At 55.0% G+C, this 23,364-nt stretch overlaps 2 protein-coding genes and 1 long non-coding RNA gene across 3 annotated transcripts; 2 read left to right on the plus strand and 1 right to left on the minus strand.

The window, feature by feature from the left end:
- Positions 1 to 3,817: 3,817 nt before the first annotated feature.
- LOC104067415 (aquaporin-12) lies at positions 3,818 to 6,713 on the plus strand. Its single transcript, XM_009570157.2, has 3 exons — positions 3,818 to 4,442; positions 5,011 to 5,127; positions 5,541 to 6,713. Exons 1-3 carry the CDS (start codon positions 3,836 to 3,838, stop codon positions 5,720 to 5,722), a joined length of 906 nt encoding a protein of 301 aa, XP_009568452.2. The 5' UTR covers positions 3,818 to 3,835; the 3' UTR covers positions 5,723 to 6,713.
- Positions 6,714 to 7,666: 953 nt separating this feature from the next.
- Positions 7,667 to 20,773, minus strand: LOC104067436 (uncharacterized). Its single transcript, XM_009570179.2, has 5 exons — positions 20,747 to 20,773; positions 18,778 to 18,977; positions 11,054 to 11,164; positions 9,471 to 10,422; positions 7,667 to 8,878 (listed from the first exon to the last, which is right to left on the minus strand). The coding sequence occupies exons 1-5, from the start codon at positions 20,771 to 20,773 to the stop codon at positions 8,021 to 8,023; spliced, it is 2,148 nt and encodes a 715-aa protein (XP_009568474.2). The 3' UTR covers positions 7,667 to 8,020.
- A 418-nt stretch (positions 20,774 to 21,191) lies between these two features.
- Positions 21,192 to 22,622, plus strand: LOC128852986 (uncharacterized). Its single transcript, XR_008451155.1, has 3 exons — positions 21,192 to 21,404; positions 21,748 to 21,877; positions 22,490 to 22,622. It is a non-coding gene; the product is annotated as an uncharacterized LOC128852986 (long non-coding RNA).
- Positions 22,623 to 23,364: the final 742 nt, after the last annotated feature.

The raw sequence follows: 23,364 nt of genomic DNA on the forward strand, positions 1-23,364 counted from the left end.
TCTCTGACGGGAGGAGCGCCGTTCGGAAACAGCCTTCTCGCCCACCGCTGAAGAGAGATCCCCTGCTCTTCCTGCAAAGGGAACAAAGCAAACACCAGCCTGGTTCATCACGGGCACACCTCCCACCACCCCTTTGCTGCGAGGTGGCCTTTTGGTAGCCACCGGCATGGGGCTGGTGGCCAGTGAACGGCAGTCGTGGCAATACATTGATGTTCCCATCGCTATTCCGAACAAGACTGCTTTATTGCACCGTGAATACAGCCCAGAACCCTGCAGATGAGCAGTATGGTGCAGGAGGCCTGGGAAGTGAGATCCTGGTCCCTGCTTGGAAGGTGTTGCTCCTGGCTCTGCACTGTCCCTGCTGATGAGTGTTTGAGCAGCAGAGCCCAACGGGGTGTGAACAGTGGGTGTCGGCAGCTCGCCCGGGCTTGGGATGAGGCCGGTGGTGCTGGCTGTAGGCTACGGAGAGCGGCTGGTGTGTTCTGTTGAATCCACAGCAATGCTGAGGTGTCTTGGCGTGGCAGCCCCGCTGCAGAGGAGTTTACTCTGGGGCTGAGATTGGTTCTGTTGAAATCCAGATGGCATTCCTGTCTTGGTTGTGAATGTCAAGGACTCCTCGTGTCGTGTGGTTCCTGGGTGTTATTGGGAAATCGTCTCTTTCTGCTTCTCGCCTGTTGTACAAGCTTTGCTCCTACCACTGGCACAGGGAAATGAGGAAACCACTTGTCTTCAGAAGGCTTTTCAACCAGACATGAGCTTGTTCTGCACAAAGCACCGTCTCTTCAGGTCCGTTCATTTGTTGTAGCAGCTTTGTCTTTAGATATAATTGATCTTTTATGCATTTCAGCTGATGTTCTCTAACTCGGCATTTAAGTTATTTTGCATTTAATTTCTAGGGAAAAAGCTGATGAGGAGGGAGAAGGTGTCCGGTGGAACTCGCTGATTATCTGGAGGTTGGCACTTGTGCTGCTTGGAGGCGAGCGGGGTTTTGGCTGAACACGGTTTGTGTGAGTTGAGGGTTCATAGAACCATTGACTATCCTGAGTTGGAAGGTACCCACAGAGCTCGTTGAGTCCAACTCCTGCACAGGACACCCCAGCATTCACCGTGGGGTTGAGGGCATTGGCCAAAAGTTGCTGAAATACTGTCAGGCGCTGTGCCGTGACTGCTTCCCTGGGAGCAGTTCTTTTTGTCTTGAGGGGGGAAATAGCAACAAGTGAGAACAATGAATTTCTGCTGTAATTCTCTGTCTGCAGCCTGCTAGGAGGGGGAGGGCAGTGCTGATGCAGCTTCTCGTCCTCTTGTTCTCATCTCACAGAGCTGATGCTGCTTTTTCCTCTTCCCACCTGCCAACCAGTGCAGCTCCAGGCTAGGGAAGAGCGGCTGGAAAGCTGCTTGGAGGAGAAGGACCTGGGCGTGTCAGTCAACAGTGGCTGAACACGAGCCAGCAGTGGCCCAGGTGGCCAAGAAGGCCAAGAGCATCCTGGCTTGGATCAGCCGTGGGGTGACAGCAGGAGCAGGGAAGGGACTGTGCCCCTGAACTCAGCGCTGGTGAGGCTGCACCTCAAATCCTGGGTTCAGTTTTGGGCCCTTCACTCCAAGGAGGACATTGAGGGGCTGGAGCGCGTCCAGAGAAGGGAATGGAGCTGGGGAAGGGGCTGGAGAACAGGGGGTCTGAGAGGCGGCTGAGGGACCTGGGGGTGTTCAGCCTGGAGAAGAGGAGGCTGAGGGGAGACCTCATCACTGTCTGCAGCTCCTGGAAAGGAGGGTGTGGGGAGGTGGACGCTGAGCTCTGCTCCCAAGGGACAGGTGATGGGATGAGAGGAAATGGCCTCAAATTGCACCAAGAAAGGTTTAGGTTGGATATCAGGAAAAGTTTCTTCACTGTCAGAGTGGTGAAGCCCTGGCAGAGGCTGCTCAGGGCAGGGGGGGATTCTCCATCCCTGGAGGGGTTCAAAACTGTGTCGAGGTGGCACTTTGGGCCATGGTGTGGGGACGATGACGTTGGGCTGATGGTTGGACTGGATGAACTGAGAGGGCTTTTCCAACCCTAATGATTCAATATTCAGGAGGAGGGAAGATAAACGCTCTTCTCCTCTACTGGGTACAGAGGTGGTGCCTCAGGACAAATGTCTCCCTGGAATTCAGGCTTTCTAGAGCCATGGATGATCCATCATTGTTGTTTTTGCCTCCCAGTGGATGCTTGTTCTAAGGATTCACATCTTGCCGTGAAGCACAACCAGTTCGTGGCTCTCCTGGAGCCCTGTCCCGCTGGCTGCCTGTGGGAGGAAGCCTGCTGCTGGCCTTCTGCTGCGCCTGGTAGCAGGTGGCTGCTCTTGGAAAGCTCTTATCCACCCTCTGCCCAGTAAAACTCGCCTTAAATGACCTTGGAGCTGTATTCTTTCTGGGTGAAAATAGCATGGGGGGAGGCAGGGTGGTTCTGTTCAGCTTTTGTCACCCTTCTGTGGCTTTGGAGAGTGTTTATTTTACTGTGGAGGTGCCAGCTGGTCCCTGTCCCATGGCCAAAAGATCCCCATTTAAAATAGCTGCGTTTTCAGCTGTCCTTAAAAACCCTGAAAGCAAAATTGGATTAGGAAAGACCCTGAAGTTTGAGCCACAGAAACGTGGGTTTTGGTGGGAGTATCTGAATTTTTAAACAGTTTTGCAAAGCTGTGGGGATGGCGAAGAACCCGCAATGTGTCCTTGTGGCCGTGAGACCACCCGTGTCCTGGGCTGCATCCAGAGCAGTGGGACCAGCAGGGAGGGAGGGGATTCTGCCCCTCTGCTCCGCTCTGAGAGACCCACCTGGAGCCCTGGGTCCAGTTCTGGAGTGCTCAGCACAGGGAGGACACGGAACTGTTGGAGCGAGTCCAGAGGAGGCCATGGAGATGATCTGAGGGCTGGAGCCCCTCTGCTATGAGGACAGGCTGAGAGAGTTGGGGTTGTTCAGCCTGGAGAAGAGAAGGCTGTGGGAGACCTTAGAGCAGCTTCCAGTGCTGAAAGGGGCTGCAGGAAAGCTGGGGAGGGGCTCTGGATCAGGGAGGGCAAGGAGGAGAATGATTTTCAGCTAAAAGAGAGGAGATTGAGATGAAATCTTAGGCAGAAATGTTTTCTGTGCGGGTGGAGAGGCCCTGGCCCAGGGTGCCCAGAGCAGTGGTGGCTGCCCCATCCCTGGAGGGGTTCCAGGCCAGGTTGGATGGGGCTTGGAGCCCCTGATCCAGTGGGAGGTGTCCCTGCCCATGGCAGGGGTGGGACTGGATGGGCTTTGAGGTTCACACCTGTAAACACATGGTGCCTGCAGTTAGTGCTCAGTAAACTAGCCGAGATCTTACTCAACTCAAGGATAGGAAGGAGCAAGCAAGGCTTTCCATCTGGACAGACAGACCCTGCTGGGCTTAGAGCGGAGAAAGTGAAACTCCTTGCATGGGTTGCTGGCTTTTAGAGTCTCCTCGTGTCCCAGGCTTTGGAATTGGGGCAGTAAGTTGTGTTTTATGGTGCCAAACAGAAACAAAATGAAGGTCTTTGCTCCTTCTGGAAGCTCTGAGTGGATTTGGGGACCTGCCGCAGTCCCTCAGATGCGAATGCCGGGGGCTGGAGGGTCAGCGACCGCGCGGTGGAGGTAACCGTGGGACCTGCCTGCTGGCTGATCCAGCTGCGGGTGAGTCTGTCGGTTCCCCGTTGCAGCAGGCATTTCCATGCAAAGGAGAGGGCAGCACGTGCGGCGTTTCCCAAGCCTGTTGGGCTGCGCCACGTTTGCTTGCGCACCACTTTATAAAGAGGAGGTGCAAAAGCTTCCTCTGCTCCTTCCAGGCTCTCCACCAGCGCGGCCTTTGCGATGGCTGGCCTGAATGTCTCCATTGCTTTTGTTTTCCTGGTTGTTGGGGTGTGCCAGGTGCTCAGGAGGATTTCCAAGTGGCTTCTGTCTCCTGGAGCATACGGCTGCCTCGCCAGAGAACTTGCTGGCTCGTTACAGTTATGCACGAGCTGCCTTGAGCTAAGGATGCTGGTGGACATTGGCCCGTGGGGTGGTGGCTTTGGGCTAGATGTGGTCCTGACCCTGCTCTTCCTCCTCTTCGTGGTTCACGGAGTCTCTTTTGATGGAGCATCCGCCAACCCGACCGTCTCTCTCCAGGAGTTCCTGCTCCATGAGTCCGACCTTGCAGGCACTGCTGCCAAGCTGCTGGCCCAGGGCGCGGGCACGGGGCTGGGCTGGGCTCTCACCAGGCTCTACTGGTCCTGGGAGCTGACGCATTTCCACCTCATCCAGAATCTGATAGCCTCAGAGTGCAGCTCCTCAATCCACACGTCGCTGCACCACGCTGCCTTTGTGGAAGGCACCTGCTCTTTCTTTTTCCACCTTGTCCTTTGCAAGTTACAACAGAGTCCCCTGACGTACCGTGTCCCCGTGCTGGCAGCCACCGTCACCTTCCTGACCTACACAGGTGAGCAGCCTTTTTCAAAGTCATTTAGAGAAATACCTCGTTTATGAGGGAGGAACAGTTCCTGTTCCATCTTCTGGGCTTGAAGCTAATGATTACCAAGATGTTTATTTTCTACTTACGTTGGGGAATGTTCATTTTGGGATGAAAACAGCAGTTTAGGAGATCCAGGCAGCGCATGAGATGTCAGATGAGAAGCCATAGCTTGCCCCAAGACTGGGAGCACCATTCTTGAATTGTCCCCTAACGCAACCCCTCGGTTGCTTCCCACAAACCTCAAGGTGATGAGGGTGGGATTTCTCCATGTGTTCTTACTGCACAGTCCAAGAGATGCAACCTCTGAGCAGCCTGGTCCAGCGGGAGGTGTCCCTGCCCACGGCAGGGGGTCGGAACTGGGTGGGCTTTGAGGTCCCTTCCAACCCAAACCATCGTGTGGTTCTAGGGTTCTGTGCAGCTGCCGGAGCCGGGCAACAGAGAGGCTCCTGGCAGACAGAAAGGGCCGTTCCAGCTCTTTGTTGGTCTTTCAAAGGCTGCCAGCAAGACTGGTGGCTGTGCTTCTCTTCCCATGCAGCCGGGCCGTTCACGGGAGCCTTCTTCAACCCTGCCCTGGCCACAGCCTCCACCTTCCACTGCTCAGGCAGCAGCTTTTGGGACTACGTCCAGGTTTACTGGCTGGGGCCCCTCGCAGGTGAGATCTGCCAGGGAGGTGCCTGGGGCAGGGCTTGGCGTGGGGGGCGATAGGGGAGGCAGCAACACCGGGCATCACACAAACCGTTCCTGGCAAAGAGCTGAACTTGGGAATGCCACTGGCAAGTGTTCTTTTCTGTCCCCCTTCCCTGTCACTCAGGTCGTTCCTTTGCTCTCTGTTTTGTAAATACCATTTCTACGTCATTTATGGCCCTTTTGGGTCAAAACAAACCTCGCTGTTTGGAGGCTATGAGGACACGATGGTTAAATTCTCCTTAAGGTAACGCAGTGAAGGTCTCTCTACGTTTTGGTCGTGGTGAAGGTGGTGGCACGTGCCTGAAATCACTGCTCAGCTGTGGGGCGGGTGGAGATGCTCGATGCAGCCCATGCAAGGGGTCCGTGCTCTCGTTTCAGGGATGCTCGCTGCCCTCCTGCTGTACCAAGGCAACATCCCAAGGCTCTTCCAGAAGAACCTCCTTTACAGCCAAAAGAGCAAATACCGGATACCCAAGGCAAAGGCGGGAGCGCAGGTGGACGGTGACAAACCATGTCGGAAGAAGAAAGAAGAGAAGAGCAACTCTGAGCCTCGTGCCTGAGCTGTGGACGGGGGCCAAGGAGGTCCCTGCAGCCCCTCTCCTGGGAGTGGGTTTTGTGGCATGGAGGATTCTGCTGCTCGTCCCGTCCAGCACCCATCCTGCCCACTTGGCCCCTGTCACAGGATGAGATTGTTTTACAATATTGCAAAGGAATCGGCCAGGCCGGCCTTGCAGGAAGTCACGATCCCTGAGCTCCCTTGGGAATAGAATCATAGAATGGTTTGGGTTGGAAGAGACCTCAAAGCCCATCCAGTGCCACCCCTGCCATGGGCAGGGACACCTCCCACTGGATCAGGGGCTCCAAGCCCCATCCAACCTGGCCTGGAACCCCTCCAGGGATGGGGCAGCCACCGCTGCTCTGGGCACCCTGGGCCAGGGCCTCCCCACCCGCACAGCAAAACATTTCTCCCGAAGATCTCGTCTCCATCTCCCCTCTTTCAGCTGAAAAACGTTCCCCCTCGTCCTGTCCCTGCCCTCCCTGAGAAACCATGGCCCAAAGTGCCATCTCTACATATCTTTTTGAAGCCTTCCAGGGAAGGAGACTCCCCCACTGCCCTGGGCAGCCTCTGCCAGGGCTTCACCACCCTTTAAGTGATGAAATTTTTCCTAATATCCAATCTAAACCTGCCCTGGTGCAACTTCAGGCCAAAGGTGGAACCTCATTAAAATCCAGAGTGAAGGTGTCGGGTGCAGGTTTGGTACCCGGCCACGCGGTTGCCCCCAGCCTGGTTGCCCTGCTCCTCTTTGCCCACGTTCCCTGTGGGTTTCTGGGGAACGACCCCGGCTCCGCGGCCCGGGGGCTGCCCGTGTCCTTTGCTCCCATGCAGAATTGCCCCCGGGGTGAACTGGAGGCTGCTCAGGAACCCAGAAGGGAGCTGGACCTCTGCAGATCAACACCACCACACATATCTCAACCAGGAGAAACAAGGGGAGGGACCAACGCAATGATTTTTGGACATGCCTCGGAGATGAAACTTTATGGAACAAACAACACCCCAAAACCCATGCAGCAAATGATGCCCCCAAAGCGATGCCCCCCACACTGTGCCCGGCCGGATGCTTGGCGCCGCCTGGTCCCTTCCAAGGAAGGGCAGTGGGAACACAATCTGGCTTTTTGTCCTGGTTAAACTGTCAGCAGAAGATGGGGTTTCAGGTGGAAACTGAGACCTCTGATGCTCCCCACGGCTGGGATGCTCAGATCCTGTGGGCAATTCTGTTCTGAACCTCTTTTGGTTTGGAAATCATGCTGAAAATCCCCAAATGGGGCCTCTGTTCATCCAAACTGTTTTGCTGGCACTGCTTCAGATTAGAGGAGAAATGTAGGAGGTGGGAAGAAGGTTGATTCGCTCACCACAGCACCTTCTTGGGGTGTTTCTGCCCAGGCTGAGCGCAGAACATTCCTACGGCCACTCCAAGCGGTGGGGTGGGATGTCTTGCTGCCGGGATGCTCACAAGGTGTCTCCTGGACGTGTGGTTATTTCCCTTGTAGTCTAACACCGCGGTGTCAGCGTCGGCTCGGGGGTGGGAATGCTGAGCCTAGAAATGCAGCGGACAAGGGCAGCATCCGAAGGCAAAGCAGAACCACAGAGTCGGGGCCAAAAACACTGTTAATTTTTTTTTGTTTTCCTTTCTTTTTTGTTCCCCCAGGACATTTTCAGACGTTTGAGGTCTCGGGCTGCTGCGGGGGTCGCATCCTCTGCAGCCTGATGTAATTAAGGGCAGCTTAATAGGAGTGATGGGGAATATTGTTGTTTTTAATTAAGAAGCTGCTTTTCCAGCACAGTGGCATTAAAATATAGCGGAGGAGAGCTGCAGCCAGCCAGCCGGACTCTTTCCCAAGCTGTAAATCAAGCTCCACAGCTCTGATTTACAGCTTGGCCCCACGCCGTCGCGCTCTCCAGCCGGTGGGAGCCCCAGGTGAAGGGCAGCAACACGCATCCCAGCTGGAACCGTGTCTTATCGGTCCCAAGTGCTGTGCTGAGGACTCGGGTCGCCCTCCTGGTTGTGCCCCTCGCTGCCGCAATGAGACCCCCCAGGTCACCTTCTGCAAGGTGGGGGTTTGGCTGAGTCCCCGCGAGCTCCCGTCGCAGCCCGTCCTGCTCCGCGGCACCGGCAGCGCGTGGTCCCGAGAGCCTCGTGGAGTCCTGCACAGCCGGAGGTGGGCAGGGGCTCCGGTGGGTGGCAGCGTCCCAGCCGCTGCCCCCCGGGGCAGGAGCAGCCCCCGAGCCCAGGGGGCGAGCGCCTCGCCGTCCTCAGCAGAGGAGGCAGGAGAAAGATGCCTGGAGGGGACAAGGAGGCTCAGTTTTGGGGGCCCTCCAGCCTGTGCCGCAGAGCGTTGCTCTGCCGAGAAGGAGCGCCCTGGTGGGTCTGGGGGGGCTTCTGGGCAAACTGCCTCTTGTAGAGAGCGCCGCTGTACTGCAGCTCTGGGGTCACCAGCCGCCGGCACATGCGCTCTGTCTCCTTATCCAAGCCCCGTTTGATGTTATAGCCCAAGATCTTGGCGCTGCCGTGCTGCAGCGGCCGCAGGGAAGGGTCCTGGATGTCCTTTGGGGCCACGCTGCCCATCTCTTGCAGGCAGATCCTCGCCAGCTCTGCCTGCCTCTCCCGAAGTGCCTTTACTTCCCGCTGCATGCGCTCCCTGCCAAAGTCTCGGTCAATCCTTTCCCAGAAAGTCCTGTTGAAGTGGGTGTAGATCTCCCAGTCTAGCCTGTTCCAGTCCTTTATCTTCTCCACTATGGCAGCTGAGAGGGTGGCCTTGGTCTTGCTGTCCCTGCTGTTTAGTGGGAAGTAGACAACGCTGTCCAGGTCCCAGCACAGCAGCTCCTTCAGCAGCACCATGGACTCATCAAAGTACTCGGAGATGAGGAGCAAGTCAAAAGATGCCTCAATGGCCTTCAGCATGAGTTGCACCCGCCTGGCCGAGACCTCTGCGTCAGGATTGAATCCAAAGTCGAATGCCATGAGGTTCCTGGCGTAGTGTCTGTCGCCTCTTTCAGGGTTGTAGTAGCGGTAGGGCTGGCTGAGGAACTCCTCCAGGCTTCGAGCATGGGAGAAAGCTGACGTGCTCTTGTAGTACATGAAGGAGGACTCCATGAGCTGCACAGGGTTCCTCAGGATGGAAAAGTAGACGGCTGAGCTGGACACCACTTTCTGCACCTGCAGGAGAAAAAGGAGGTTTTGAAGGCGGGATAGGGAGAAGGGACCTGTTTGCTTGCGATCCTGTGTTCTGCTAGAAAGCAGAAACAGTCTCTGAAGTTGGAGGTGGTGGGTCCTGGAGCCCCTTTCAGCACTGCAAGCTGCTCTAAGGTCTCCCCGCAGCCTTCTTTTCTCCAGGCTGAACAACCCCAGCTCTCAGCCTGTCCTTGGATGTGAGATGCCCCAGCCCTCAGATCATCTTTGTGGCTTCCTCTGGAATCGCTCTAAGGTGTTTTTCTCTTGCAGCTGGTCCTCTCTGAGCCTGTCTAGGGATCAAGACATCTCCAAGAGCCCACCAGACAAGAATGAGATGATAGTTGCTGTCTGCTACAGCCCCTGTTCCCTGGCTTGTTCCAGGTCACAGTGCAATGGTTCATCCAAGAAGCTCTCAGGAGGTGCCGTAACATGGAAGGTACCTGAGTGCAATTCTGTCTGTCTTTAGCTTCATCCCTGAAGAGCTTATGTGCTCTACAGGTGTCCCTCCTTGGTCCCCAAGGGCCCCTCTTTCCCTCCCCAGTTTGCCCCTCCCAAGGCACCCCGACTTTGCCCGTACCTCTGGCTGCAGGAATCGCATGTGGTGGCAGAGGATGTTGAACCTCCGGGGGCTCCCTGGTGAGAAGCCCTGCACGGCCTTCGCTAAGAAGTGGTGGGGGTAGTGGAGTTGGTTGCCACCCCCGATGGGGAAGACGAAGGTGAGGTTGTGCGTATCGCCAAAGCGGAAGAGGACGTTCATGACAGTGCTGCTGGCGCTCTTGTGGACTTTGAGGAAAACGATGTCAGTTTTGGGCTCACAGGTCTCCCTCTGCGAGGACAGCTGTTTGGTCTGCTGGTCTTCTCCAAAAATCACCTCAACAGCCTTAGAGACTTCTGTCCAACTTGGGAAAAATCCTCTTTCTGGGTCTGTCTTGTGGAAGTCCTCCGCTTGTGGAGGTTGAGCTGAATTTGGCAAGGAGGGTTTAAGCAAGGTGTCCCACTGATGGTGGGGGGTACGTGTGTCTTGATGCTCAGCCTGGCTCTGTGTCACCACCTGCCTTATCCCTGCTGGTGATGTTCCCCCATACTCCTCTGTGGTCTTCCAGTTTGCAAAGATCATGAACTTCTTGGTGACAGCATCAGCATCTCCCCAGACTGCTGAGATTCTCCCAGAAGGACTTGGAGAAGGACCCTCTCGGATTGCTGTTCTTAGGCCAGGAAGCTGGGATTTCAGCCTCGTGGATGAAGGATGGGCTTTCAGCTTCTCGCTGCTCTCCACAGGCTGCCACGGCCAGCGCTCCTCTGGGCTGCCTGGGCTGCGTTCCGGTGGGGTCTCTCGGCTGAAGTACGGATGCATCTGAAAAACTTCCTGCACGCTCTCTGTGGAGGTGGGGTCCAGCATGGCTTTCCTCTGCCAGTGCAGGGGATGGTCCTCCCACAGCAGGTCGGGGGTCTGGAGGGCAGGGCTGAGCCTCTTCTGGCTGCGCTCCGTGGTCTGCTGCAGGTCACGCTCCACCTCGCAGCGGCAGTTTCTGCAACAAGGAGGACATGAGGTGCAGCTGGAAATGGGCAGAGGGTGGAAGGGGTGTGCAAAGAGGGCAGTTCCTCTGCAGCTCAACAATGGCCCCCCCGTAGACACCCCAAAGAGCATTGCCCCGTCTTTCTTGGAGGGGGTGGTTGTGGGGTGGCATTGCTGGTGGGTGTTGGACTTGACCGCTGCCCCGGGAGGTTGGGGTGGGCGTGAGAAGACAGGGATGGGTCAGGAGTGATGTGCTGGTGCCTCTGTGCCCCTGAGGACCGTGGGCTGGTGGAAAAAGGCAGGGCAAGAGAAGGCAAGGAGAGAGACAAGCGGATGGTTTGGAGAAGCTGGAGGAAAGTCTGCAGATGACCCCAGACCGGGACAACTGGGAGGATGTTCAAGGGCTGACGAGTTTTGACGCCAGATAGGACAAAGCAGCCTGGTCTGCACCCAAAGCGGGCTCAGTTATGGCCGGGGTGTAGGTGTTGGACACAAAAGCCTCAGAGGGGTCCTCTCCCACTGGGTTTTCCTCCCTGTCTAAACAAGACATTGTTGGGTGGTTTTTCAGGAGAATAGCTTTGATCCCTCCTCAATGGTCAGCAAAGGGCTGGAGGACAAGGTTTGCAATCTTGCTTGGGACATACCTAGGGGGCTGCAGCTTCTCCACAGCCTGAAGCGTGACTAAAAGGAGGATGAGGAGGCTGAAGAAGACCCAGATCCGACCTGGCTGACACCTGTATATCGCCATCAACTTCCTGCAAAGAAGCAGATATTTCAGACCATTAGAAGGTAGAAGAAATATTTGTGTGAGGCAGAGGGGAAGAGGCTTTCAGCACAGGAAGGACATGGAGCTGTTGGAGAGAGTCCAGAGCAGGCCACGGAGATCATCCGAGGGCTGGAGCAGCTCCTGTAGAGGACAGGCTGAGAGAGTTGGGGTTGTTCATCCTGGAGAAGAGAAGCCTCGGGGAGACCTTAGAGCAGCTTCCAGTGCTGAAAGGGGCTCCAGGAAAGCTGGGGAGGGGCTCTGGATCAGGGAGGGCAGGGATGGGATGAGGGCAACGGTTTTGAGCTCAAAGAAGGGAGATTGAGATGAGATCTTGGGGAGAAATGTTTTGCTGTGAGGGTGGGGAGGCCCTGGCCCAGGGTGCCCAGAGCAGTGGTGGCTGCCCCATCCCTGGAGGGGTTCCAGGCCAGGTTGGATGGGGCTTGGAGCCCCTGATCCAGCGGGAGGTGTCCCTGCCCATGGCAGGGGTGGCACTGGATGGGCTTTGAGGTCCCTTCCAACCCAAACCATTCTATGATTCCATGGTTGATGGTTTTGTTATCATTTTTTTGAGTGAGGTCACAGTTTTGTGGGTGGAAGTGGTTCGGTAGCAGTGATAATCGATGAACCTCAGAGGCGGTGCTCAAGCAGGGCAGTCTAGTGGAAATTTCCAGCCGGGACACAAATATCGCCCTGAAAGGTAAACAGTGATAACCGCAAAGTCCCTTGGCTGCTCAGGGACGCCTTCCTGGCCCGGGCTGAGCTCCCGCTGCAGCAGCAGGAGCAGCCGCTGCTTGCTTTTTCCCTCGCTTAGGAATATCGGGGTGCTATCTTCACAAACATAGACAATAAAACTTCATTTTTCCCGCTCTGCCCTTCTCTTGATGCCTGCCAGTGGTGGTGATGGCCATCAGTGCAGAGTCCAGCTGTGGCTGCAGATGTGATGCCACCACGGAGGCACCGGCTGTGCTCCTCCGCTCGTGACCTGACTCTTACAATGGTTTTAGCCAAGTCTACAATGGCAACGCGACTTCTTCCAGTCATCAGCACTACGCTAGGGAGTGTTGGGTTGTGTGTGGGGACATTCAGGCCACAAAAACCATCGCCATGGCATCTCTCCTGTTTGTAGGACTCGCTGCAAACCATGATGGAGCTTGAGCGTAGTCGTAAACTTAAGCAGAGCATTCAGGGGTCAAAGCTTCCTGGAAAAAAAGGATTAATTTGTGATTTATTTCTGCTTGTTTCTACCCAGGGAACTCATCATTGTCTAACGGGAGATGGTTTGTCTTGAGAATCTGGTTAAATCCTCTGCTGTGTCCTCCCCTTTGGGTGGGAGTCCAGGCTGCAAGCCCCCGGTGTCCGCTCTCCCCCTCCCAGAGCGGGGAGGCCGGCACAGCCGGGATCCCAATAGAAGAATTAAGGAAAGCAGAAATTTGGGCTGTCCTTGCTTGGAAGCCACACACTCTGACAGCTGACGTTTGTTGATGTTGCCCTCTTCACCGTTGCTTCATCTCCTACTCCTGGCAGCCTTGACAGGCTGAGAGAGTTGGGGTTGTTCAGCCTGGAGAGGAGAAGCCTCACAGGAGACCTTAGAGCAGCTTCCAGTGCTGAAAGGGGCTGCAGGAAAGCTGGGGAGGGGCTCTGGATCATGGAGGGCAGGGACGGGATGAGGGGAAAGGTTTTTATCTGAGAGGGGGAGGTTGAGATGAGATCTTAGGAAGAAATGTTTTCTTGTGTGGAAAAAGAGTGGCAAAGACCTTGGTGGGGCAAGCAGGGTGCTGATCCCTCCTGCTTCATCCCAGGAGAGGGCTCAGTGCTCGCCCGTGGAGTAGACGTGGAGCAGGAATGTGGCTCCATGCAAGCCTTTTCCACAGCCAACTCAATGAATGTATCTTGGGTGAGGTGCTCTCTTCCACAGCCTTCAGTTTGGAGAGGAGCAGAGAACGGCAAGGATTGACTCAGCAGCGGTGCACTCTTGCAGGGGGAGAGTGTTTCAGAGCAGGAGAGCCTTTCCCTACGTCCCTGCAACATCTGGGGTGTCACACACTCTGCTGCCCCACACCGAGCTGTAGGACAGGGGGTGTTGGGACTTTCCTAACACGGCTGTTTCCTGAGTAGCTTGGGCACCAACACAGGCAGGCTGTGCCCTCGCTGTGCCCTCGCTGTGCTACCTTATCTTCTCCTGAGCGTCCTGATGGACCCTTCTCCCTGTTCTCTCATTTATTGCCATGTGAGGGGAGAATCATAGAATCGTGGAATGGTCTGGGTTGGAAGAGACCTGAAAGCTCATCCATTTCCAACCTCCTGCCATGGGCAGGGACACCTCCCACTGGATCAGGGGCTCCAAGCCCCATCCAACCTGGTCTGGAACCCCTCCAGGGATGGGGCAGCCACCACTGCTCTGGGCCAGGACCTCCTCATCCTCATTATAAGAAATGCCTTCCATTTACCCAGTCTAATTCTCCGCTCTGGCCAGGATGGAAATAGATTTTACTTAAGGAAATAGTATTTACTGAAATAAATAAATCAATCCACTTACGTGATCAAATATCTTCTGCATTTTAGCATGGTGAGCCGGAGCCTTGGCCGAGGAGCGGGTGGTTATCGTCGGGCTTGGAGAATGGAAAGCAAACACCCGGAGCCTGGCGTGTGTGCCTGCGGCTGGTGGCCCCTCCCCGGGGGTGATGGCTGGGATGTCGAGCCCGTGGTGGACCTTCCCACCGGTGCCCTGCTCCCCAGCACCTGCCCCAGGGAGTGACCAGCCGGTGAGTGGCACAGTCAGATGGCCACAGCCTCGAGGGCTGCTGGCTGCCTTCCACAAACCGCTACCGTGTCACGTTGAGCGGTGAGCCCGCTGATGGCACTGATGGGCACTGTGGGGAGTGACCGTGCCACCAATGTTTGCACTGCTGTCTTCCTCCTTGGTTTCACCCATGGCTGTTGATGTTCTGCTTTGACTCATCATGTCCTCCTGCTCTGTTCTTCGTGGTTGTCCCTTTTATTTTGTTGCGTCCTGCTTGTACTTCTTGACAAAGTTGAGGACAGGGATGGTTTGATCATGAGTGTTTTGCTCTTGATTATTCCTATACAAGCAACCTGGTCCAGTGGGAGGGGGATTGGAACTGGATGGGCTTTGAGGTCGCTTCCAACCCAAACCATTCTGTGTTTATACTGTCTTTAGGACTTTGCTTCTGAGTCACACCTGCATGGCATGGAGCGAATCCCCTCCAGCGCAGCCTGGCTCCATCCATCCACCCCGGGCTGGGGTCATAGCAATCCCCATCTCCGTCCTTTGCTTCCCTTCCCCATGCTCGCTGCTCCAGACACAGCATTTAACCACCTGCGGCTCCAGGATAAGCACATTGATGTCTTGCTTTTGCCATCTTGGCCTCCCATTTTCCTCCAAAGCAGTGCAGTCCTTAACCCCCTGTGTTGGGACTGTGCTGTACCAGGGTGACCAGCAACAAGACAGCCCCGCTGGAAGCCAACTCTTTTCTAGTACCAGCAGAAAAATGGTCACTGAGTCTGCTTCTTGCTGGATGGTGGACTACCTAAGACTACGCAAAGGAGGACTGGGAGTCTGCCCTCAATGATGGAGGTCCACAACCGGTCCTTTGATCAGGGTTTCCTTGCTCCTCAGCAGCTTTTCCTCCACATCCTCCCCCACCAAGGCTCATCCCAGCATCGTGGGATGAGCCTTCAGCCAGACACATCATGCTGATGAGCATCAGCAAGACACAGACATGGCTTTTTGTGACCAGGGGCTCTCAGCCCCGCTAGTGGTGGGGTTGGAGGATGCATGGCTGCGCCACGTGCCGTGAGGACCAACGCTGTGCAACACCCAGGCTCCCGCTGTGCCTCCTGGCACTGGTGGAGAGGACCTTGGCCATTCTGCTTTCCTTTCACCACTCGACCATGGCTCTTAGGAAATGCATACCAGGCAGATCAGTCACTTCCAGCCCAGACTTTGATTTCTGGAGGGACAAAAGGGCTCAGCTTCCTGCCCCTCCACCCCACGGCAGGCAGGGAGGCAGCCGTCGCCCTCACCCTGGCACGGGCAGGTGCTGCCTCTCCCTGTACACCTCATCAAAACCACACGTTTACAGTGGGGCTGTTGTGTTCTCCACCCATCCTGCGCTCCGGCTGCCTCCCAAGGCTGGCCGCTTATCTGGGAGCCCAGGGCTGGGTAGAGCCATGGGCAGCTCACCGTCTGCAGGGATCAAAGTAGTCTGAGGGTCGGTGCTTCTCCCCCTCCTTCTGCACAACCATGCTTTGTGCAACCTGAGATGGATGAGCCTGCTTGGGGTCCACAGTGACGTGGGGTAGGTGGCTGAGGGGTCTGTGAGCATCCCCCAGGCAGGACATCGGGAAACATCCTGTAGGTGCAAGGTATAGAGCGCCCTTGCCTGAGAGCAGCCAGAGGCTCATCAGCGAGAAGGTGCCCAAACAGGGTTGATGCTGTCCCTCTTTCATTGCTTCTTCTTGCTCGACCATCACTTGTGAGATTTGCCACAGCTCAGCTCTCTTGTTTCACTAAGGACAGGTCTATCTCCCCTTGGAGACCTCAGGGGAGGTCCAGTTTGGGACCTTCTTTCATATAATCATAGAATCACAGAATGATTTTGGTTGGAAGAGACCACAAAGCCCATCCAGTCCCACCCCTGCCATGGGCAGGGACACCTCCCACTGGATCAGGGGCTCCAAGCCCCATCCAACCTGGCCTGGAACCCCTCCAGGGATGGGGCAGCCACCACTGCTCTGGGCACCCTGGGCCAGGGCCTCCCCACGCTCATAGCAAAACATTTCTTCCTAAGATCTCATCTCAATCTCCCCTCTTTCAGCTGAAAACTATTCCCCTCATCCCATCCCTGTCCCTTCCTGATCCAGAGCCCCTCCCCAGCTTTCCTGGAGCCCCTTTCAGTACTGGAAGCTGCTCTAAGTTCTCCCCTGAGCCTTCTCCAGCTGAACAACCCCAACTCTCTCAGCCTGTCCTTGTACGGGAGGTGCTCCAGCCCTCGGATCATCTCCTTGGTCTTCCCTGGAATCACTCCAACAGCTCAATCTCCTTCCTGTGCTGAGGACTCCAGAGCCGGACCAAGGGCTCCAGGTGAGGTTTCACCAGAGTGGAGCAGAGGGGCAGAATCCCCTCCCTCCCTGCTGGTCCCACTGCTTTGGATGCAGCCATTGCTTAAGGTAGGACTTATCTCCACCATTTTCTGCCTACACGTGGTCAGTTTGGCCGTGTCATTTGTACGTTGGCAGCCTGGAGCTTGCTGGATCTCAGAGGGGCTGAAAAACCAGAGGTTTGTGTGTGTCTCCATAGCAGCGAGTCAGGCGTAGACAGAGTGTGGAAATCTGGATCTGAGCTTGATTTCCTACGTCTGCAACCCTTCCTGCAAAATATGGTTCAGTAGTGGACGGGTACGGTTGAACCCGATGATCTCAAAGGTCTTTTCCAACCAAGTGATTCTATGAAAACGCCGCATGGACAGAAGCTTCCGAGAGGCAGGGCTGTCACCTCCAGCCAGCTTTTCGTGCACCTTTTCTGTTTGCTTTTCAGACCAGACAGAACTATTCACGAAACGAGCCACGGTAAATTCTCGATGACTTTTTCCGGGGAATCCAGTGCCCCGTGTTATCAGCAACGTGCAAGTTTGCTTTCCGAGTCATTTTGAAATCCATCACACAGCCGGCCTCTCCTTCCGCTGCCAGGCAGCCGCCGGGCCATTAGCGTCGACCGCAACTGGTATTTAGTGAATTCTACGCTTTGTGGAGTGAGGGAGGCGTCCCGATTTGATTCATTCCTATTAACTTCAACTGCTCTCCGGGGACAGCGGAGGCAGCCCACTCTATGGTGATGTGCCCGTTGAGACCACCTCCCTTGGAAAGGATGCTCAGCGCCAATGGAATAAACGAGCCAGCTGAGAAGTCAGGAGCAAAGTGCACACAGAGCCAAGCCGAGGGGCGGTGCTGACATGCCAAGGCTGCGTGGGATTCTCATCAGCACGGAGATCTTCAAATCATTAAGCCTGGAAAAAGACCTCTAAGCTCATCCAGTTCAACCCCACCATGCCTACTAAACCATGTCTCAAAGTGCCAACCCCAAATGTTTTTCAGACAGCAGGGATGGAGACTCCACGACTTCTGGTGGAACCTCACAGCCACTCAAAAATATACAGGGCTTTCAGTGCCCAAGAGCTGGCAGCGCTGCAGGCTTCAGAGGCTTCCAGACAAAGCCCAGGTTGGTGAGGGATCATGCTAATCTCTTGGAGGTCTCTGGCAAGGAAACAAAATCAACCAAAAAGGAACAGCAGAGCCTGTTCCCAAGGTGAGTGGAGATGTATTTGGTTGCTCAAAGGCTTCTGATAAGGCAATCGAGATTAAAGAACAAATAAGTGTATGGTTAGGGCCAAAGTCCCAATGCAAGCCAAAAAGCTTACAGCCAGAAGCAGTGACGCTTCTCACCTAAACCGGAGCACATCCCATCTTCAGCCTTCATGCCCAAGAGAAGATCTGCCAAGCACCGGCACAGGCTTTGCCTTGTCACCTCTGGGACAAGCTGCTGAAGCACATCCAGAGGAGGGGAACGGAGCTGGGGAGGGTCTGGAGGCCACGGCTTCTGGGACCAGCTGAGGGCCCTGGGGCTCTTTGGCTGGGAGAAGAGGAGGCTGAGGGGAGACCTCATGGCTCTCTGTAGCTCCCAGACAAGATGTTGTGGTGAGGCGAGCGCTGGGCTCTTCTCCCAAGAGGGCCGAGTAACGGAGGCTGCCCAGGGCAGTGCTGGAGTGCCCATCCGTGGAGGGGTTCAAACAACGTGTAGAGGTGGCCCTTCGGGACGTGGTTTAGCAGGCACAGTGGGGTTGGGCTGATGGTTGGACTGGATGAGCTGAGAGGGCTTTTCCAAGCCTACAGATTCTATGATTCCGTGCTTCAGACCCTTCTTCACCTTTGTGGCCTTGCATTGGACTGGGAAGTGCACTTCTTGTAGTGTTGACCCCAGTCCTGGACCCAGCGCTGCAGGTGTGGCTTTGCTAGTACCGAGCAGAGTGGGAGAGGAGGTTGCCGGACATCAGGAAGCTGTGTTTGACCCGGAGACAGCCAAAGAAATCTTTAGGACTGTCTGTGGCCAGCAGGAGTCCGGTGCTGGATCTGACCTGCAGGAGTGGGTCCAGCCCTGGCTGTGCCTCAGCCACCACCTGGTGCCTCTAACTAAATAGTGGGAACAGTTTCAGGTGAAGCCTGGCTAGAAAAGCCGTGTTGACCGAGGGAAACCAGGTAGAGCAGGCGTTTACCCAGCAAATGCCTTCTGAAGTAAATCAGCAGGCAAACAGGGTGGGGACCTCGCGGTCTGATGCCACCTCCTGTTTATGGAAACCATGACAGGGCACCCAGATAAATGTCGATGCCTCACCTGGAGGGAGAAAAAAGAAACCAACCCAGACAGAGTGGGATCTAGAAGAGATTTTATGGTTTCTAGGAAAACTGTGGTATCGACGTGTGAGCACTAAACACCTGCCCCAAAGGTGGGGATGTGTGAGTTACTCTGGACTCACCTTTCACCAAGATGGATTCCCAGGGTTGTGGAGAGAAGATGAGGGTTATCACCTGAAGATGATGATGAAGCCGGGCTGCTCCACAGGATCTACCATGGGGAGTATCCCTTGCATACCTGCCCTGCTGTCCGAGATGTATTTGCAGAGTCGTGTCAGAACCGGTGTTCTGCATTCCGCCTCCAACAATGAGATCAGAAGAAGATCCAACGTTGGCAGCGGTGGAGAGTGCACGGAGAGCTGCTGCAGAGCACCCTGCAAGGAGGGCACCACAGCAGAGTGTGCCATTTCATATTCGCTTAACAGCCTTTTGTCTGGGATTGTATTGAGCCCAGTGTCCAGTTCTGCCCAGGGAGGACACGGAGCTGTTGGAGTGAGTCCAGAGGAGGCCACAGAGATGATCCGAGGGCTGGAGAACTTCTGCTATGGGGACAGGCTGAGAGAGTTGGGGTTGTTCATCCTGGAGAGGAGAAGCCTCACGGGAGACCTTAGAGCAGCTTCCAGTGCTGAAAGGGGCTCCAGGAAAGCTGGGGAGGGGCTCTGGATCAGGGAGGGCAGCGATGGGATGAGGGGAACAGTTTTGACCTGAAAGAGGGGAGATTGAGATGAGATCTTAGGGAGAAATGTTTTGCTGTGCGGGTGGGGAGGCCCTGGCCCAGGGTGCCCAGAGCAGTGGTGGCTGCCCCATCCCTGGAGGGGTTCCAGGCCAGGTTGGATGGGGCTTGGAGCCCCTGATCCAGTGGGAGGTGTCCCTGCCCATGGCAGGGGTGGCACTGGATGGGCTTTGAGGTCCCTTCTGACTGAAACCGTTCTATGATTCTATGTCCTTGGAAGTAGCCAGCACCCCTCCATGCTCTCAACAATGTTCATGCACTCATATTTTGGCTCTTCTGCCACAATTTCCATGCAGCAGATGCCGTGTTTGTTCCTCCATTCGTACCCATCCGCAGCCGGAAGCTGCTGAGGACACCCATCCTGGCCTGCACAAGGACCTCAGACTCTAGGAGCTTTCTGTGTGTGTCAAATCTTTGCTTCCTACAGAGAGAAGAGACAAGCTGACCTTGACAGCTGTCCCCTCCAAATCCAGCAGTGCCCATGTCCTCACCCCAGCTCTTCTAGGTGAGGAAAGGATCAAAAACTGAGATCTTTTTTACTGCTTGTCCCTGCAGGGGTCATCAAAGTAGCATGGAAATAGCAGGTAGCTGACCAGAGAACAGGCACAAAAGGTATTTCCTGTCCAGATCCACTTTTGGTAGGAAAAAAGCCTCTGAGATTTGCATTTTCTACTCCCAGTTGCAGTGGAGGAACCCGTTGACATGTCCAAAACTTTTTCAGGACAAGGAAAATTATCTGCAGCCCTTGGAAGCCTCACTGAACTCCTTTGCTTTCTTATCAGCTCATGCTGGTCTGGTTCCTTTTGCCACTGACCTCTTCATCCCAAGAAGGAAGGACTTTTGAAGCCAAATCCCCAGAGAAAGGCTTCCAGGTTTGAGTTGTGCTGGTTCCACTCAGTCCTTGGTCTCGTCCCTGGAGCTTTGTGTGACACCTTCGACCATGGATGAAAAGCCAATGCTCTGCTCCTACAACGTACCCCGTTGCATATGGAAGCATAGGATCTGAATGTTCTCCCTCTGGCCAGAAGGACTCTGGATTTGTGCTTTCCTACAAAGGGAGTTGCTCCTTTTAGAGACTCAGTGCCTGATGATAGATCTTTTTATTTATTTATTTGCTTATTTTTGCTGCTTTTGCCTGCAATTGTGCTGCTTCTGGGCATCCATGGCTTGGGGTGCTTCAATGAGGAGCACTTGTCTAGAGGAACAGGTGTAGGTCAGGCTCCTGCTGGGGCTTCCAAGCTCTCTGCTTGGTTCTGCCACAGCTCAGCTGATGTTGAGGCTGTAGATAAACTACATTCCCATTGCTTCTCACCTTCAGGATAGTGTTGGCACAGAAGGTATCCAGGGCTTGAACACTGCCCAAAGCAGTATTGTCTTCACCAAACCCAACAAAGCGTCAATATACGATACTCTCTGAGTTTTATGCTTGATTACCATGTCCGACCACAATAATCAATCCAAGTTGGATGCCAATACCCTCTGAGATGCTGAGGGAGTGATGGGGCGAGTCATGGAAGGCGTGTGAACTTTCATCCTCCACTGCTGAAGCACAGACACCTGCCGGGAAGCTGCTGCTGGTGCTGAAGCAGAGGTGGAGGTGCACAATGCGGCGTTGTAATCCTGCTACGGCAGCAGGTCAGGGTGGAAGGGAGGTTGCAGCACCGCTGGTGGGGAGCTGCACCCCGTGCAGAGCCAGCTCCGGCCATTGTGTTTGAGCAAGGACTGTGCAAACAGCACTACGTGCTGGGCCAAGGCTGCCGTTGCCATTTCTTGTTGGCAGCAGCAGGTCGGAGGTTCAGAGGGACAGGTTCGGGTTCAGAGTCTATGTGTGAGGAGAACTGTGATTTATCAGAGACACGATAGGATCGGAAACTGAGAGCTGTGGCCTCAAAAGCCAGAGTGGGTGCTCCTGGAAGAGGAGGAGAAGATTATGGTGGATGCAGTAGTCCTGGGGATGGCCTTCAGCAGAGGAAGAACATGGATCTGCTAGACTAAGTCCAGAGGAGACCACGAAGATAATCTGAGGGCTGGAGCACCTCTGCTGTGAGGACAGGCTGAGAGAGTTCAGGTTGTTTCAGAAGAAGAAAAGGCTGTGGGGAGACCTTAGAGCAGCTTCCAGTGCTGAAAGGGGCTCCAGGAAAGCTGGGGAGGGGCTCTGGATCAGGGAGGGCAGGGATGCGACAAGGACGACAGTTTTGAGCTGCAAGAGGGGAGATTGAGATGAGATCTTAGGGAGAAATGTTTTGCTGTGTGGGTGGGGAGGCCCTGGCCCAGGGTGCCCAGAGCAGTGGTGGTGCCCCATCCCTGGAGGGGTTCCAGGCCAGGTTGGATGGGGCTTAGAGCCCCTGATCCAGTGGGAGGTGTCCCTTCCAACCCAAACTATTCCACGATTCTATGATTCTATGATGCAGGTGTTTTACCAAGTCCCATCGGTGGACTCGCCCGCATCCAGCATTGCAGGGGCACCCCTGGCTGCACCTCTGAAGAGTGATGATGGGGGTTTAGTGAAAGGAATGGGGTCCACTGTGGCTGCACATGAAGGTACATCCCTCACGGAACATGCAGCAGTTGCATAACTGGTCCAAATCCCAGTTCTTTGCAGATGTTAAAATATCCCCTCCTCCAAAAATCCTGGCGGAGGCTGTGGCAGCGGGGCTGGGGTAGGTGTGTTTGCTGAGCAAGCAGCTGCTGTTTGCAGAGAGGGGATTCATTCGGCTATAGTTTGGTTGAACTTTGTTCAGGGATCATGTATTACAACTTGTGCCCCTCTCACCTCTGCTGCCTTCACTTTGAATCCTTTTCTTCTGGATATGGCCGTATTCAGAGACCTTAAGGCCATTGTCCTCCTGTTGGTGCAGGATGTGTCTCTTTCCAGATGTTCCTCAGCCAGTGTGGGAGCGTTAGCTTCCTTTGAGCAGACCAACACCAGGAGATAGGGCATAAGGCCTTTCTCCATCTCGACATCACTCTTTAACCTTAGTTAATCTTACAGATCCTCCCCTGCTTTCCCTTTCACCATCAAAATCTCTGAGTAAGAGACGCATGAACGTGAGAGTCTGACAATTGTGAGCTCCGTAAGGGTTGAGGTTAAAGGAGAAACAAAGAAAAGTGGGATTGTTCCTCAAACTGGGAATCCATCTTGCCTCATGCTAGATCTCAAAAAGCAGTGCCAGGTCGAGCTGTATGAACAGAAAGAACTGCCATCCCTGGAGAGGAGGGCTCCGTCTTCTGCCCGAGACGCTGGAGTTTGCTTCTCGGCTCAGCCAAGAATGCAGATGTAGGAAAGTGAGTGTAAAAGACTCGGCACCCCACAGCAAACCTTCAGGAGATGATTATGTCTGAGGTTTGAGTGGGGATACTGCTCCCTGGCTTGTCCCCTCAAGCCAAGACCCCATGCTACCCCGCATGGGCTGGGACGGGAGCCGGCCACGTTCCCGAGCTCTCCATCTCTGCCCCATCCCGGGAGAACGCCTCTGCCACAGGAGTCTGGCCACAGGACAGCCTCTGCATTGCCCTCCTCTACCTTTCTGCCTCCCCCTCTTTTATTTTTAAGCGGTCACCTGTGACCAGAAGAAATTGCACGGTGGCTGCTGGATAAATGAGCAACCTGTACTTTGGGATGTGTGGGCACAGCAGGTTTAGCCCTGCACTGCTCCAGGTGCTTACGCCTCCCCTTAAAATCAGGACAGCTTGACTTGCAAGCACTTAATCCTTTAATTCAGCTTTGATTGCTGAAGCTGGGGATGATCACCACCAGCCAACAGGCAAGTGGGTGCCCTATCAGCACCATCTGTGTCCTCTACCACCGCCACCACGAGATACGTGGTGCTCCCTCTGCTGCAGGGGGGACAATTGGCCTCTGGAGAGGTCCCACCCCCTGGGATGAGAGAGGCAGCCCAGATTTGACAGAACAAGAGCAAGACGGTCCCTTCTTTTGGCTTCTCCAACTCATTAAGACAGAGCCTGCAAGTGTTACTAATTGAAATATTAGGCTAATGAGTAAATGCTAATTGCTCTTCTGGTGCAAA

This window comes from Cuculus canorus, chromosome 9, assembly GCF_017976375.1.
Source record: "Cuculus canorus isolate bCucCan1 chromosome 9, bCucCan1.pri, whole genome shotgun sequence".
In the NCBI taxonomy this organism is placed as follows: domain Eukaryota; kingdom Metazoa; phylum Chordata; class Aves; order Cuculiformes; family Cuculidae; genus Cuculus; species Cuculus canorus.